Source organism: Pagrus pagrus (assembly GCF_965226575.1).
Source record: "Pagrus pagrus genome assembly, chromosome: 13".
Lineage (NCBI taxonomy): Eukaryota > Metazoa > Chordata > Actinopteri > Spariformes > Sparidae > Pagrus > Pagrus pagrus.
The window spans coordinates 20,768,381-20,782,589 of record NC_140197.1 but is presented as its reverse complement, the minus strand read 5'-3'; the positions used below and the strand labels follow the sequence as shown (position 1 = coordinate 20,782,589).

Sequence of the window (14,209 nt, the reverse complement as noted above, 5' to 3'; positions counted from 1 at the left end):
TGACAGATGAGGAGGTGTCTCCTTGTGTTTAAAAGTAACATTGTGTAAACTCATCAGAGTTTCATGTTTGCTTGTTTATTGTTTGACTGTTTGTTGTATTTGAGCTGAGCTGTTTTAATGATCTCACAGAGAGCTGACACTTCACCTCTTCATTTACATGGAGCTATAAATAAGGAGAGGAGGCCTGCAGGTGCATCCTGGGAAGGAAGAGAGGGAGGAGTAGAGAGGTGACGCTTCACTGATGGAGGATGAAAACTCAGTTTCATTTGCTCATTTTATCTGATTTTTCCACTCTAATGAAAATTAAAGGTTGTCTGAAGTCGTAAAGTAAAAAAGCATAATCTTGTAAATGTGACCCAACTGTGAAAAATGTATCCTCCATCAAAACATTTTTTAGAAAATGTTCTAAATATTCAAACACCATGAAAATAATTATCTCTACCCTGAAATAACTATGATTATCTTTTGAAGGTCACAGTATATTAAAGGTCAAATTTTGATTTAAATGATGTTTTCAATAATACAAATAAATACAAAGAGATTTCTGTTCACAGTTTTTTGTGTTTTTATTGAATGAGTCTTGAAAAAAGCAGCAGTGTCAAAGCTGAAACAACACCTCCACCTAACTGTCACAACATTTATTACAAGCATGCAGACACATCTTTTCTAACATGTGAAGCTCGTCATGAGCAAACAGCACAAACAGTAAAGAAGCAGATGTGAGATGGTCGTTCTGCTCCTCTACTATTCTTCAGTGGGACAGTCGGACTTGTTGATGTTTCTCTCTGAAGTCTGGGAGCCCAAAGACACTTTACATGTGTAAACCTTCTCCATGTTCCAGTCTGACGTCTGGATGGCCAGATAGCTGCTGATTTGGAAAGTCCGGTCTGGTTGCTGAACAGCGGTGCTGGTAGAGATCCCACTGCTCACTGGACTCCCACCAGCAAACCAGCTCACATCTGCAAAAGGCACAGACTGACTGGACAGACAGACCAGACTGGCTGTGGTGGACTGGAGCTCAGCGCTGGACGGAGGGAAGACTGTGAGGACAGGAGGAGGGAGGCTGGAGCCTGAAAATACATGAAGGACGTTCATCAAATAACTAGACATTAAAAATCACTGATTCAAAGCACAAGAGTAACAGATTCATGCATTAGTTGTGTTGACAATATAACAAACACCTTGAAGAAATAAAGTATTTTAAATCTGTGATTAAATACAATTTATATAAGTAAGTAGTGTGAAACAAAATCTATCAAACACAAATTTATAAATATTTTGATTAGTTCAGTTTCATTTTTATGTTGGCAAAAAATTCATAAAGTCACCTTTTGTGTCTTATAACATGATATAATTATATCAGTCACTGTGATAAATGACAGTATATCAGTAGTCTGTCTAACCACCAAAGAAAAAACTATATTTAAATTAGAAACAGCCACAATAATATTCAGCTACATTACAAGACCTGTAGTTTAGATTTGACATCACAATGTGATTTACTCTTTAAAAACATAAAACTTGTTTGAAGTCATGAAAATCAAAGAACATAATCTGTCAACTGTTAAAAAGTATTTTTTAGAAAATGTTTTAAATATAGTGATCATTCACAGATCTTTCCTTTGCCTCAACAACATCTGGCATCAAAGACGATGTAAAACAAAAATCAACATGATGAATATTTTATAAATTAGCAACATTTAAAATGGTGATTTTCTCTCAATATGTATCAGAAAGTGAAAATCTGTCCTGTTTTATGAGGAGTTCAAAAGTACTTACTTGTCACAATCAGCTTGGTGCCTTGTCCGAATACCACAGTGATTCAGTTTGTACACATGGCCGTACAAAAACCTCCTGACTCTCACTAATGAGGGGAGTGGAACTGAAACATCCTGTTGAGACCAACTTTCACTGTCAACATCACTTTCACTTCATCAGTCTGCTCATATTCACATATATGAACATATGTATTTGGTGCATGCTTTTGTTTTCATGGTGGAGATGTTCAAAGTCCAGATATGATCATCAAACTTAGAAGAACAATCATGAAAATGCTCTCAGAATTCATCAAAGCTGCAGTGAGTCTCTCACTGAGGTTTTTGTCACAGTGTAAATCACTGTGGTACAGCTGCAGAAGCAGAGTCATCCCATGTCTGACAGTAATACACAGCAGAGTCTCCTGTCTCTGCTCTCTTTATGATGAACTGGTAATTTATGTTTGATGAGGCTTTAGAGTTGAATCGGTCTGAGGAGAATCCTGATCCAAAGCTGAGTGAACTGCCAGAGTAGTGAAACCTCAAAACATACTGAGGAGCTTCACCAGGAACCTGTTTATGCCAACTGACATAATTACTGTCATATCTCTGAATGTTACAGTTGAGAACGACCTCTTGTCCTGGAGAAACTGTGTGGACAGCAGGCGTCTGGGTCAGCACTATCACTGCATCAACATCTGTCAACACACACAGAAAAACACATGAGTGAGAGGTTTGTGTCTGAAGATATGGGCTGTGAAAGGAGAGAGAAGAATATCTTACATGTTAGAGCAGTGAAGAGAGTGCAGAGGGTCCCCAGCATGTTGTCAGTGTGTGCTGTAAACGTCCCTTACTGTCCAGCTGAGAGGTGAGCAGGTTGGAGTGTGAGGAGAAGAGAGACTGAAGCTTATAAAGACCCTGAGGAGAGGAGAAGAGGAGGAGGAGGAGCTTCAACACTCAACACTGACTTCAGTCATTAATAAACTAAATTGTGGTTGTGGATTCACATTGTGTCATTGATTCATTTCACACCAACAGTCTCATATTTCATAACCTTTTCTGGATCTCAACCCCCCACAACACACTGGTGATTCACCTTCATGTTAACTCCCTGCTCAAGTGGCTTGTTTTTATTATGTGTAGTTAGTTCCCCCTTTAAATAGTCCACAGTGTATATAGGCCGTGATCCTTATGTCTGGGTTGATATAGTTTTCTTCAGGTTGTGAAACACCATTTAGTAATAGTACACTAATAAAGGAAAAGAAAATGTAATCCTACCTTCTTATATCACTTCCTGCACACCTCTCTTCATTTTCTTTTCACTAACAGACCATTAGCTTTATATTGCAGCAAACTGCGCTGATCAAAGTCGAGGAAACACATTCTGAACTTCTGTAGATGACTTGTTTTCAGCAATGCAGCATTTTAACTTGTTTTTGGTTTTTTTTGTGCATAGTGACTTGGTGTGTGCATTATATTTGGAGTCAGTCTTATGAAGCAGATTAATTTAGTTTTAATATTGTTATATTGACTGAAGTTGGAAGTATAAAATTCATCACCTTGAAACAAGTTGAGTGCAAATAAACACAAGTTCTTCATAATTCATTTGAAAGTGTCAAGGAGCATTAAACACTTATTAATAAATCAGGTGCAAAACTTGCATTTTAATTCCCTGTTGTGCACTTAAGGAGGTTCAAAAGGGTGTTTTTTATAACACCTTTACTATGAATCAAGATGTGCAGAGACCTTTAAAAAAGAGGAACTATTGAGTGAGGAGGTTTTTGTCACAGTGTAAATCACTGTGATACGTGCTCCTTAGCAAAGTAATCCCATCTGTGACAGTAATAGACTGCTGAGTCTCCCTCCTCCACATTGTTAATGATCAAGCGATAACCTGTTGTTGATTGAAAATTGCATCTGAATTTTGGAGAGGAGAAACCAGACCCATATGTTGGAGAGCTCCAGCTCTTATCAAACACCAGGACAAACTGAGGATCTCCTCCAGGAATCTGTTTATACCAGTGAGCTCCATCTAAAGTAGCAGCAGGCCCACAGTCCATGGTGGCTGTCTCTCCTCTCCTCAGCGTCACAACAGGAGGCTTCTGTGTCACCACAATCGCACCACTCACACCTGGAAACAACAAGATGACAAGGAGTCAAGAGAAACACACAGACTGATGAATCCAACATGAGGTCAAAGCTGCAGTCAGTCAGCCTCCTTACATGTTAGAGCAGTGATGAGAGTGCAGAGGGTCCCCAGCATGTTGTCAGTGTGTGCTGTAAACGTCCCTTACTGTCCAGCTGAGAGGTGAGCAGGTTGGAGTGTGAGGAGAAGAGAGACTGAAGCTTATAAAGACACTGAGGAGAGGAGAAGAGGAGGAGGAGGAGCTTCAGCACTCAACACTGACTTCAGTCATTAATAAACTAAATTGTGTTTGTGGATTCACATTGCATTTATAATTTCATACCCAAACTTATTAGGATTTATTTAACTTCACTAAAAAGTATGTAAGGATTTAATATATTTACATCATGACTTCCTCTGATTCAATAATAATCACTTCTCATAAAACAGAGATGTTTTTTTATCTTTATTCTCACATCATTCAAATAATCATAAAAAAGGCCAACAAGATCATTAAACATCAAGAGAAGTTTTGATCATCCCGACATGATCCTGTGGATACTGGACCTCCTCCTCAAAAGGGAGCAGTTTGTGAGGATCAACAGCTCCACCTCTCCTGTCATGATCACATCCACCAGCACCAGATGACGCTGCATTGGTCCACACCTCCAACAGCCACCGCCATTTTGAGGAGGAATCAAAGAAGCTGCGCCGTGAGGAAGATGACGGAGCTTCTCATAGACTTCTAGAGGGAGGCTGACCCTGTCCCACAAATCACACTAAACTGAGAGGCTGTGGAGAGGGTGAGCAGCTACAAGTACCTCAGGACCAGGGAAGCATGAAGTCAGTCACAGCTGGAGGTGCTGAGGGGTCAGTCTATAGGATGATGTCATAGTAAATGGTGTGTGACATTCATGTTTTTTGCATTCATTTGAATGGCCACGGTAACATGTATCTAATCATTATTAACAATAATTTATATCAATTTGAGAACGTCTTGTACTACAGCAGACAGCAAACTGGGACACAAACACATTATAGTTCAAAGCAGCAACATCAACTACAGTCAACAACAGCAAGGAGATGAAGAGGGGGAGAAGTTCCCCAGACTTCCTTATAAAATCACTAAATTTTGTGGGTTGTTGTGTTGGAGAAACTTTATCAACTTTGTGAAGCGCTGTTTCTGACAAAGTCTTAATAAATCCTCTATGCTGTATGCTGTCGCTTCTTTGCTCCTCTATTGACTTTTCTTTAAAACAAATAATGAATAAAGGGATCTGAAAAGTAAATGAAACACATCATAGATCTGTAAATCTATCTACTGACTGACGCAGAATTTATATTTGCTCAGTTGAGCTTTTAACAACAGCCATGACTGTTTCTATATGAACTGTCAGCCTGTTGATGGACTTGTTGCACAGAAACTGAGTGTTTCACAGCTTTTCTTTGGTCCTCTGCAGTTGTCAGAGGATTCAACACAAGAATCTGAAATCACCCAAAGTCTCCAGCGCTGAGTGCTGATTTGATCGGGACTTTCTGTTTGAATATAAAAATCCTGATTTGCCCAACAATTACCTTTTTGTGTAAATATGCTTATATTTTTGTTTGTATTGTGTGCGCACATGAGTGTATTTATGATTGTGTATGGTGGCTTCCTTCAGTCGAGGTTTGGTAGAGTCTCAAAAAGCAGAAGTATTCAGTGAGGAGGTTTTTGTCACAGTGTAAATCACTGTGATACTTCCTCCTTAGCAGAGTCGTCCCATGTTGTACAGTGATAGACTGCTGAGTCTCCCTCCACCACATTGTTGATGATCAGACGATAATCTGATTGTGACTGATGAGTAGATGTGAACTTTGGAGAGGAGAAACCAGTCCCATAGGTTGGAAAGCTATAGCTTGAATAAAACTTCAGCACAAACTGAGGAACTCCTCCTGGAATCTGTTTATACCAGCGAGCACCAACACCAGTAACAGTCCCCAGGTTACAGTCCATGGTGGCTGTCTCTCCTCTCCTCAGCGTCACAACAGGAGGCTTCTGTGTCACCACCGTCGCACCACTCACACCTGGAAACAACAAGATGACATGGAGTCAAGAGAAACACACAGACTGATGAATCCAACATGAGGTCAAAGCTGCAGTCAGTCAGCCTCCTTACATGTTAGAGCAGTGATGAGAGTGCAGAGGGTCCCCAGCATGTTGTCAGTGTGTGCTGTAAACGTCCCTTACTGTCCAGCTGAGAGGTGAGCAGGTTGGAGTGTGAGGAGAAGAGAGACTGAAGCTTATAAAGACACGGAGGAGAGGAGAAGAGGAGGAGGAGGAGCTTCAACACTCAACACTTCGATGTGGGCAGTATGAAATCGGCAGTGTTTGATGTACACTGTGTGAAGGTGAAGTTGTCTGAGTCTCAACCTGAGTTGTTCATATTAGAGGTGATCTCTATGCATAATGCGAGACAATGAGGAGATGTTATTGCAGTTTTGCATCAAGGAGCTGATAGCCAGATCTTTGTCTTCATGTAAGACCGACAGTTGGAGATTGATATCTGCTCTTATTAGAGGTTTGCAAGTTTTCTCAAAGCAGTTTTCTGAGTTGCTCTGAAATTGTGTTGACAATCAATGGTGGTTATTACAAAATATTTTGTGTTGTGCTGATTTGTCCTTATCGACAGCGTTTCAGTTGTGAGTATTGCAAAAAGCTCTCAGCACCAATATCTGTTTCAGTGTGTTGTAAGGTAGCAGTGAGCTGGCATCAAATTTAATCCAAATGTGGGATTCATACTTTTCCCTGAATTGATTGCTAGTGGTTTGTGTTGATCTGAAAGTCAGGGTTGTGCAGATTGAGATACATTTCCATATGCAGTGATTTGGATGGATTTCCACCAAGCTGTCAGAGTCACTGCAATGACAAGTTAGTTTTTTTAATTGAATGGATAAGGAAAGAATATGGAGATATTGATCATTCTTGTTCCATATCCAGTCAGGGTTATTGTGATTGCTGATTCTATTGGAGCCATTTGGGTATTATAGTATCAAAGATGACTTGCAAGGAGGTAGAATGAGAAATTTGACACAACTTCCTGGTCTCTAAGTTTCAGCAGAGCGGATAATTTGCATTCTCGAACTTATCGTCACCTCAAAATCATGTGTATCGGAAATTCTTGTAAATATGGTAAAGTAAGAATTCATAAGAGAAGATTATGGCTTTTTGATGAGCTGCAAGAGAGGGCCCAAGAAAAACTAGTATGCATTTGTTTTGAAAGTCTCAAAGTTACAAAAACTCAAAAAGCAGAAGTAGTTAGTGAGGAGGTTTTTGTCACAGTGTGAATCACTGTGATACGTTCTCCTTAGCAGAGGTGTCATATGTCTGACAGTAATACACAGCAGAGTCTCCTGTCTCTGCTCTCTTTATGATGAACTGGTAATCTATGTTTGATGAGGCTTTAGAGTTGAATCGGTCTGAGGAGAATCCTGATCCAAATGCAGGTGAACTGTGACTGTGGTAAAACTTCAGAACATACTGAGGAGCTTCACCAAGGACTCTTTTATACCAAAAGATATATTGATTATCATCTCTCTCAACATTACAGTTGAGAACGACCTCTTGTCCTGGAGAAACTGTGTGGACAGCAGGCGTCTGGGTCAGCACTATCACTGCATCAACATCTGTCAACACACACAGAAAAACACATGAGTGAGAGGTTTGTGTGTGAAGATATGGGCTGTGAAAGGAGAGAGAAGAATATCTTACATGTTAGAGCAGTGATGAGAGTGCAGAGGGTCCCCAGCATGTTGTCAGTGTGTGCTGTAAACGTCCCTTACTGTCCAGCTGAGAGGTGAGCAGGTTGGAGTGTGAGGAGAAGAGAGACTGAAGCTTATAAAGACACTGAGGAGAGGAGAAGAGGAGGAGGAGGAGCTTCAACACTCAACACTTCGATGTGGGCAGTATGAAATCGGCAGTGTTTGATGTACACTGTGTGAAGGTGAAGTTGTCTGAGTCTCAACCTGAGTTGTTCATATTAGAGGTGATCTCTATGCATAATGCAGGACATTGAGGAGATGTTATTGCAGTTTTGCATCAAGGAGTTGATAGCCAGATCTTTGTCTTCATTTTAGGCCGATAGTTGGAGATTGATATTTGCTCTTATTAGAGGTTTGCAGGTTTTCTCAAAGCAGTTTTCTGAGTTGCTCTGAAATTGTGTTGACAATCAGTGGTGGTTATTACAGAATATTTTGTGTTGTGCTGATTTGTCCTTATCGACAGCGTTTCAGTTGTGAGTATTGCAAAAAGCTCTCAGCACCAAAATCTGTTTCAGTGTGTTGTAAGGTAGCAGTGAGCTGGCATCAAATTTAATCCAAATGTGGGATTCATACTTTTTCCCTGAATAGATTGCTAGTGGTTTGTGTTGATCTGAAAGTCAGGGTTGTGCAGATTGAGATACATTTCCATATGCAGTGATTTGGATGGATTTCCACCAAGCTGTCAGTCACTGCAATGACAAGTTAGTTTTTTTTAATTGAATGGATAAGGAAAGAATATGCAGATATTGATCATTCTTGTTCCATATCCAGTCAGGGTTATTGTGATTGCTGATTCTATTGGAGCCATTTGGGTATTATAGTATCAAAGATGACTTGCAAGGTGGTTAAATGGGAAATTTGACACAACTTCCTGGTCTCTAAGTTTCAGCAGGGCGGATAATTTGCATTCTCGAACTTATCGTCACCTCAAAATCATGTGTATCGGAAATTCTTGTAAATATGGTAAAGTAAGAATTCATAAGAGAAGATTATGGCTTTTTGATGAGCTGCAAGAGAGGGCCCAAGAAAAACTAGTATGCATTTGTTTTGAAAGTCTCAAAGTTACAAAAACTCAAAAAGCAGAAGTAGTTGGTGAGGAGGTTTTTGTCACAGTGTGAATCACTGTGATACGTGCTCCTCAGCAGAGGTGTCATATGTCTGACAGTAATACACAGCAGAGTCTCCTGTCTCTGCTCTCTTTATGATGAACTGGTAATCTATGTTTGATGAGGCTTTAGAGTTGAATCGGTCTGAGGAGAATCCTGATCCAAACACAGGTGAACTGTGACTGTGGTAAAACTTCAGAACATACTGAGGAGCTTCACCAAGGACTCTTTTATACCAATAGATATATTGATTATCATCCCTCTCAACATTGCAGTTGAGAATGACCTCTTGTCCTGTAGAAACTGTGTGGACAGCAGGCGTCTGGGTCAGCACTATCACTGCATCAACATCTGTCAACACACACAGAAAAACACATGAGTGAGAGGTTTGTGTGTGAAGATATGGGCTGTGAAAGGAGAGAGAAGAATATCTTACATGTTAGAGCAGTGATGAGAGTGCAGAGGGTCCCCAGCATGTTGTCAGTGTGTGCTGTAAACGTCCCTTACTGTCCAGCTGAGAGGTGAGCAGGTTGGAGTGTGAGGAGAAGAGAGACTGAAGCTTATAAAGACACTGAGGAGAGGAGAAGAGGAGGAGGAGGAGCTTCAACTCAACACTGACTTCAGTCACAGATAAATGACATCATATGATAATGCTTCGTTTAATTTTATCTGTTTAAAGTTTCATGTTTTCCTCCACTTGTATATCACAGTATGTTTAAACAGTATAAGCAGGGTGTATTGTACTGAGTTCATGTCACTGTTTATCTCTCAAGATCTCAGTTTGATCATCTTTCCAAGAATTTGGAAACATGAATCATAAATCTACATGACGTGTTGTCAGGTGAATGAAACACTTTCATTTTGTTGTGTTTAAGTTGCACAGGACAGAAATTAACAAGTGTTTGTGTAACAATCAGCACTACATGTGCACCAGAGGAGTTATATTTAAAAAAGATTTTTTATTGTTTTCTGAATTTAGATCATTAAAAGAGAATCTGCTTTAAACTTTCTCTAACTTGAATAAATGTAATATTTACTGTATTTAATGATTTTACAATACTGTTAAAGATCGTAACATGTGATGATTTAGAGGTTGACTTTTACTGTGAGCAAATGGTCTGTTTTTGTAATAAAACACAAGCTATCACCAAGAGACATCTAAAGATTAATTTGAGAATCGAATAAAAGGCTTTAGAAGTTTAAACATATTAAAATATACTGTCAATGTGTAAGTACAGGGAGGTTACAGAAAACATTATCTGATGGCTTCACTCTCAGTCAAAATGTATCAGCAGGTCAAAAAGCAGAAGTGTTCAGTGAGGAGGTTTTTGTCACAGTGTAAATCACTGTGATACGTACTCTTTAACAGAGTCGTCCCATGTAGCACAGTGATAGACTGCTGAGTCTCCGTCCTCCACATTGGCAATTGTAAAACGGTAATCTGCTCCTGACTGATGGGTGGGTGTGAATTTGGGAGAGGAGAAACCAGAGCCATACTTAGGAGAGCTAAAGGTATGATAATAATTTAGTATAAACTGAGGAACTCCTCCTGGAATCTGTTTATACCAGCGAGGACCGTCTATAGCAGTACAGTCCATGGTGGCTGTCTCTCCTCTCCTCAGCGTCACAACAGGAGGCGTCTGTGTCACCACCGTCGCACCACTCACACCTGGAAACAACAAGATGACAAGGAGTCAAGAGAAACACACAGACTGATGAATCCAACATGAGGTCAAAGCTGCAGTCAGTCAGCCTCCTTACATGTTAGAGCAGTGATGAGAGTGCAGAGGGTCCCCAGCATGTTGTCAGTGTGTGCTGTAAACGTCCCTTACTGTCCAGCTGAGAGGTGAGCAGGTTGGAGTGTGAGGAGAAGAGAGACTGAAGCTTATAAAGACACTGAGGAGAGGAGAAGAGGAGGAGGAGGAGCTTCAACTCAACACTGACATCAGTCACAGACAAACCAAAATGTGTTCCATAAACGTTGATCATTCCAAAACACTTTTTCATATTTTCATTGGTTTGAAAAGATGTCTTCATGCTTTTGCAAGTCTGCTGATATCTTTTGAGTGATAAATCCATTTGAGTAATCACATTATTTTTTTTCTTTACTTTTTAAGTGTTGTATTCCAGGAAGGACCAATCACAATAAAAATACTCCTTCATGGGTTTATATTAGAATGTTAAATTGGACTCCTGAGGTTGTAAACAGGTCCCGTAAATAGGATCAGATGAAGGACATGGTGTAAATTCAAATGTTTATTTTATGTTTATTACACTTAGAGGATGTTGAATATTTATAGTTTTTTTCTTTGAACATCGTCAATCTCAGAACCTAGCTGATGTGTCTGGTCAATGTAATATTTTGATTTGGTCATTCTTCAGTTGTGTGTGAAACAACGGACTGCTATTGTAATAATTTTGTTGTTCCTGTTGCCTTTGGAATCCTGCTGATGTCCTTCTCATCAAAATCATTAACTGCAGGTGTTGTATCAGTTAATGTTCTGTTAAACATGCTATGTTATTATGTTAGCAAGAAATCAATTTGATCACCTTTTCTTCCAGTTGTATATTACAATATGTGTAAACATTTCTCATCTCAGTTGTAGCACCTTTCCAATAATTTGCTCTCAGTGAAGATGCTCCATATTAATGGAGACTCCAGTGTTTCATTTATTGGAAAAACATCACGAACCATTACATCTCAACATGTTGTCAGGTGAATTAAACATTTTCATTTGGTTGTGTTTTAGATGCACATGATATCGCTCAGAATAACTAGCTAAATATTTTATATAAGTGCTTGTTCAACAATAATCACTACATGACTGCCAGAGGATTGAGTTGAAAGAAACATTAATATCTGTAAACAATGGTTTAACCTGTGTAATAGATGTTTTTTTTATTGGTTTCCTTTACACAGGTGAGCATATTGTCTGTTTTTGTGTGTATGTACACATGCAATACTGTATATACACATGAAGAAATTCTTCTGTTAATATTTGAACTCATATGTGAAAATATTCAGTTCACATGTGAACTTTCTGAAGGGTAACGACTGTTGGGAGTGATAGTAGCATTGATTGAGAATCCAACAAATTAGTTGAAAAGGTTTCAAATGTAGAAGTGGGAAGGCTATAGAAAACATTATCTGATGGCTTCACACTCTAACAAGAAATATCAGCAGGTCAAAAAGCAGAAGTATTCAGTGAGGAGGTTTTTGTCACAGTGTAAATCACTGTGATACGTACTCTGTGACAGACTTGTGATATGTTTTACAGTAATAGACTGCTGAGTCTCCCTCCTCCACATTGTTGATGATCAAACGATAATCTGATTGTGACTGATGAGTAGATGTGAACTTTGGAGAGGAGAAACCAGAACCGTACGCTGGAGCGCTGTTGGGATGATAAAAAAACAACACAAACTGAGGAACTCCTCCTGGAATCTGTTTATACCAGCGAGCAGCACTGTCAGTAACAGTCCCCAGGTTACAGTCCATGGTGGCTGTCTCTCCTCTCCTCAGCGTCACTACAGGAGGCGTCTGTGTCACCACCGTCGCACCACTCACACCTGGAAACAACAAGATGAAATGGAGTCAAGAGAAACACACAGACTGATGAATCCAACATGAGGTCAAAGCTGCAGTCAGTCAGCCTCCTTACATGTTAGAGCAGTGATGAGAGTGCAGAGGGTCCCCAGCATGTTGTCAGTGTGTGCTGAGAATGGCCTTGTAACTTGGAAAGTGAGCTTACTGCTGACAGATCAGAGGCTTTGGAGGATGAGGAGAGGAGGTGCTGGAGGAGCAATTTAATACAGCACTGAAACTGAGAGTGACTGACAGGAGGAGGAGCTCTGCTTCAGTCTGCATGCTTTGTCACATGTGTTGCTCTCTTATCTTCTGTAAAGGGAAAAGTCTTTTCTGTCTCCGTTATTGTCCATGTAGGAAACGTCTCCCCCCTGAGCCCAAAATATTACAACATCATGATGTGAGAAAGACGTCCTGCAGTTTTATTGTCATACATTTGTTTCTCTGCTCGCTTCCTAATGCATGTGATTTAATTCGGTTGCCTCTGATCTCACAGAGAGCTGACACTTGACCTCTTCATTTACATGGAGCTATAAATAAGGAGAGGAGGCCTGCAGGTGCATCCTGGGAAGGAAGAGAGGGAGGAGTAGAGAGGTGACGCTTCACTGACGGAGGATGAAAACTCAGTTTCATTTGCTCATTTTGACAGACTTTTCTAACGTCTGGACTTTTGCAAGTGACTAAACCAGATTAAGCAACATTAATCAATTTTAAAAACAATCATACTTACGTAATTTTGTATGTTTTCACATCTTTCCAATAATTATGTTTGCACATTTTAGTAACAAGATAAAAACTAAAAACAAACTAAGAACTTTAAGATCTCGACATGCAGTATGTCTCCCGTCTGTGTTGGTCGAATTAACCCGAAAAAACATTAAAGTCACGATAGAATTTGATTTAAAACATTTGAGTTAAACTACTGAATTAACTGGCCTATAAGTGAGGAGAAATTTACTGTAGATGAACTTGTTTCATTGAGTGTCTTGATCATTTTTCATTAGTGGTAAGAGAGAACACCTTTTTTTTTAGGTCATGAATGTTTTTGTTTTCGTTCCACCTTTTCCAACTCAGTCTCCTCTTTCCATCACAAGGCACAAAAGTTTCTGCCAGAATCTGCAATGTTGCACTCAGTGGGCTGTAACACCAACCCTCTTCTGATTGATTGAAATGATCCAAGAAATCTCAAGTTTCTCTTTAAAAGCTGTTCTGGTTAGTGCAAACTACATTGTAGATCAATTGTAGGCAGATGAACACAGCGATGTGGCTCCTCTGACACACACGGTGTCAAACTGATGTAAGACAAATACATTTGTAAAAGTGAATGTTTAAATTCATGCTGAATGTAACAGAGATCAGTTGTTGCCTCATTCCTGGTTGAGATGCGTCAGCGACTCAAAAGCAGAAGTAGATAGTGAGGAGGTTTTTGTCACAGTGTAAATCACTGTGATACGTACTCTTTAACAGAGTCGTCCCATGTAGCACAGTAATAGACTGCTGAGTCTCCCTCCTCCACATTGCTGATGATCAAATAATAATCTGATTGACTGCGATGATTTGATGAGTGTTTCGGAGAGGAGAAACCAGTCCCATAAGTTACAGACCACCACTCGTGATAGTAAACTAGCACAAACTGAGGAACTCCTCCTGGAATCTGTTTATACCACCAAACTCCTCTGTCAGTAACAGTCCCCAGGTTACAGTCCATGGTGACTGTCTCTCTCAGCGTCACAACAGGAGACTTCTGTGTCACCACCGTGACACCACTCACACCTGGAAACAACAAGATGACATGGAGTCAAGAGAAACACACAGACTGATGAATCCAACATGAGGTCAA

The 14,209-nt window shown here is 39.8% G+C and overlaps 2 protein-coding genes across 5 annotated transcripts; both read right to left on the bottom strand.

The window, feature by feature from the left end:
• Positions 1–549: 549 nt before the first annotated feature.
• On the bottom strand, positions 550–7,734 carry LOC311267971 (immunoglobulin lambda-1 light chain-like). 4 transcript variants are annotated; one of them, XM_084371242.1, is made up of 4 exons: positions 7,628–7,734; positions 7,217–7,542; positions 1,780–1,813; positions 550–1,070 (listed from the first exon to the last, which is right to left on the bottom strand). In XM_084371242.1, exons 1-4 carry the CDS (start codon positions 7,665–7,667, stop codon positions 745–747), a joined length of 726 nt encoding a protein of 241 aa, XP_084227368.1. In that variant the 5' UTR covers positions 7,668–7,734; the 3' UTR covers positions 550–744. The 4 variants fall into 4 exon arrangements, with proteins under 4 accessions (XP_084227368.1, XP_084227369.1, XP_084227371.1 ...); XM_084371243.1 differs by lacking the exons at positions 7,217–7,542; positions 7,628–7,734 and adding exons at positions 5,618–5,943; positions 6,036–6,119; XM_084371245.1 differs by lacking the exons at positions 7,217–7,542; positions 7,628–7,734 and adding exons at positions 2,127–2,452; positions 3,978–4,077.
• A 2,392-nt stretch (positions 7,735–10,126) lies between these two features.
• On the bottom strand, positions 10,127–12,545 carry LOC311268504 (uncharacterized protein; the record flags this gene model as incomplete). The annotated part of the gene is made up of 4 exons (XM_084372183.1): positions 12,446–12,545; positions 12,028–12,353; positions 10,616–10,622; positions 10,127–10,452 (listed from the first exon to the last, which is right to left on the bottom strand). The coding sequence occupies exons 1-4, from the start codon at positions 12,483–12,485 to the stop codon at positions 10,127–10,129; spliced, it is 699 nt and encodes a 232-aa protein (XP_084228309.1). The 5' UTR covers positions 12,486–12,545.
• Between the last annotated feature and the right edge of the window lie 1,664 nt (positions 12,546–14,209).

Coding starts and splice junctions, on each gene's coding strand:
- LOC311267971 (XM_084371242.1), bottom strand. CDS start 7,667: ATGCTGGGGACCCTCTGCACTCTCATCACTGCTCTAACAT. Junction 7,543..7,627: donor TCTCATCACTGCTCTAACAT/GTAAGATATTCT, acceptor GTGTGTTGACAG/ATGTTGATGCAGTGATAGTG. Junction 1,071..1,779: donor CACCAAGCTGATTGTGACAA/GTAAGTACTTTT, acceptor ATGTATTTTCAG/GCTCCAGCCTCCCTCCTCCT.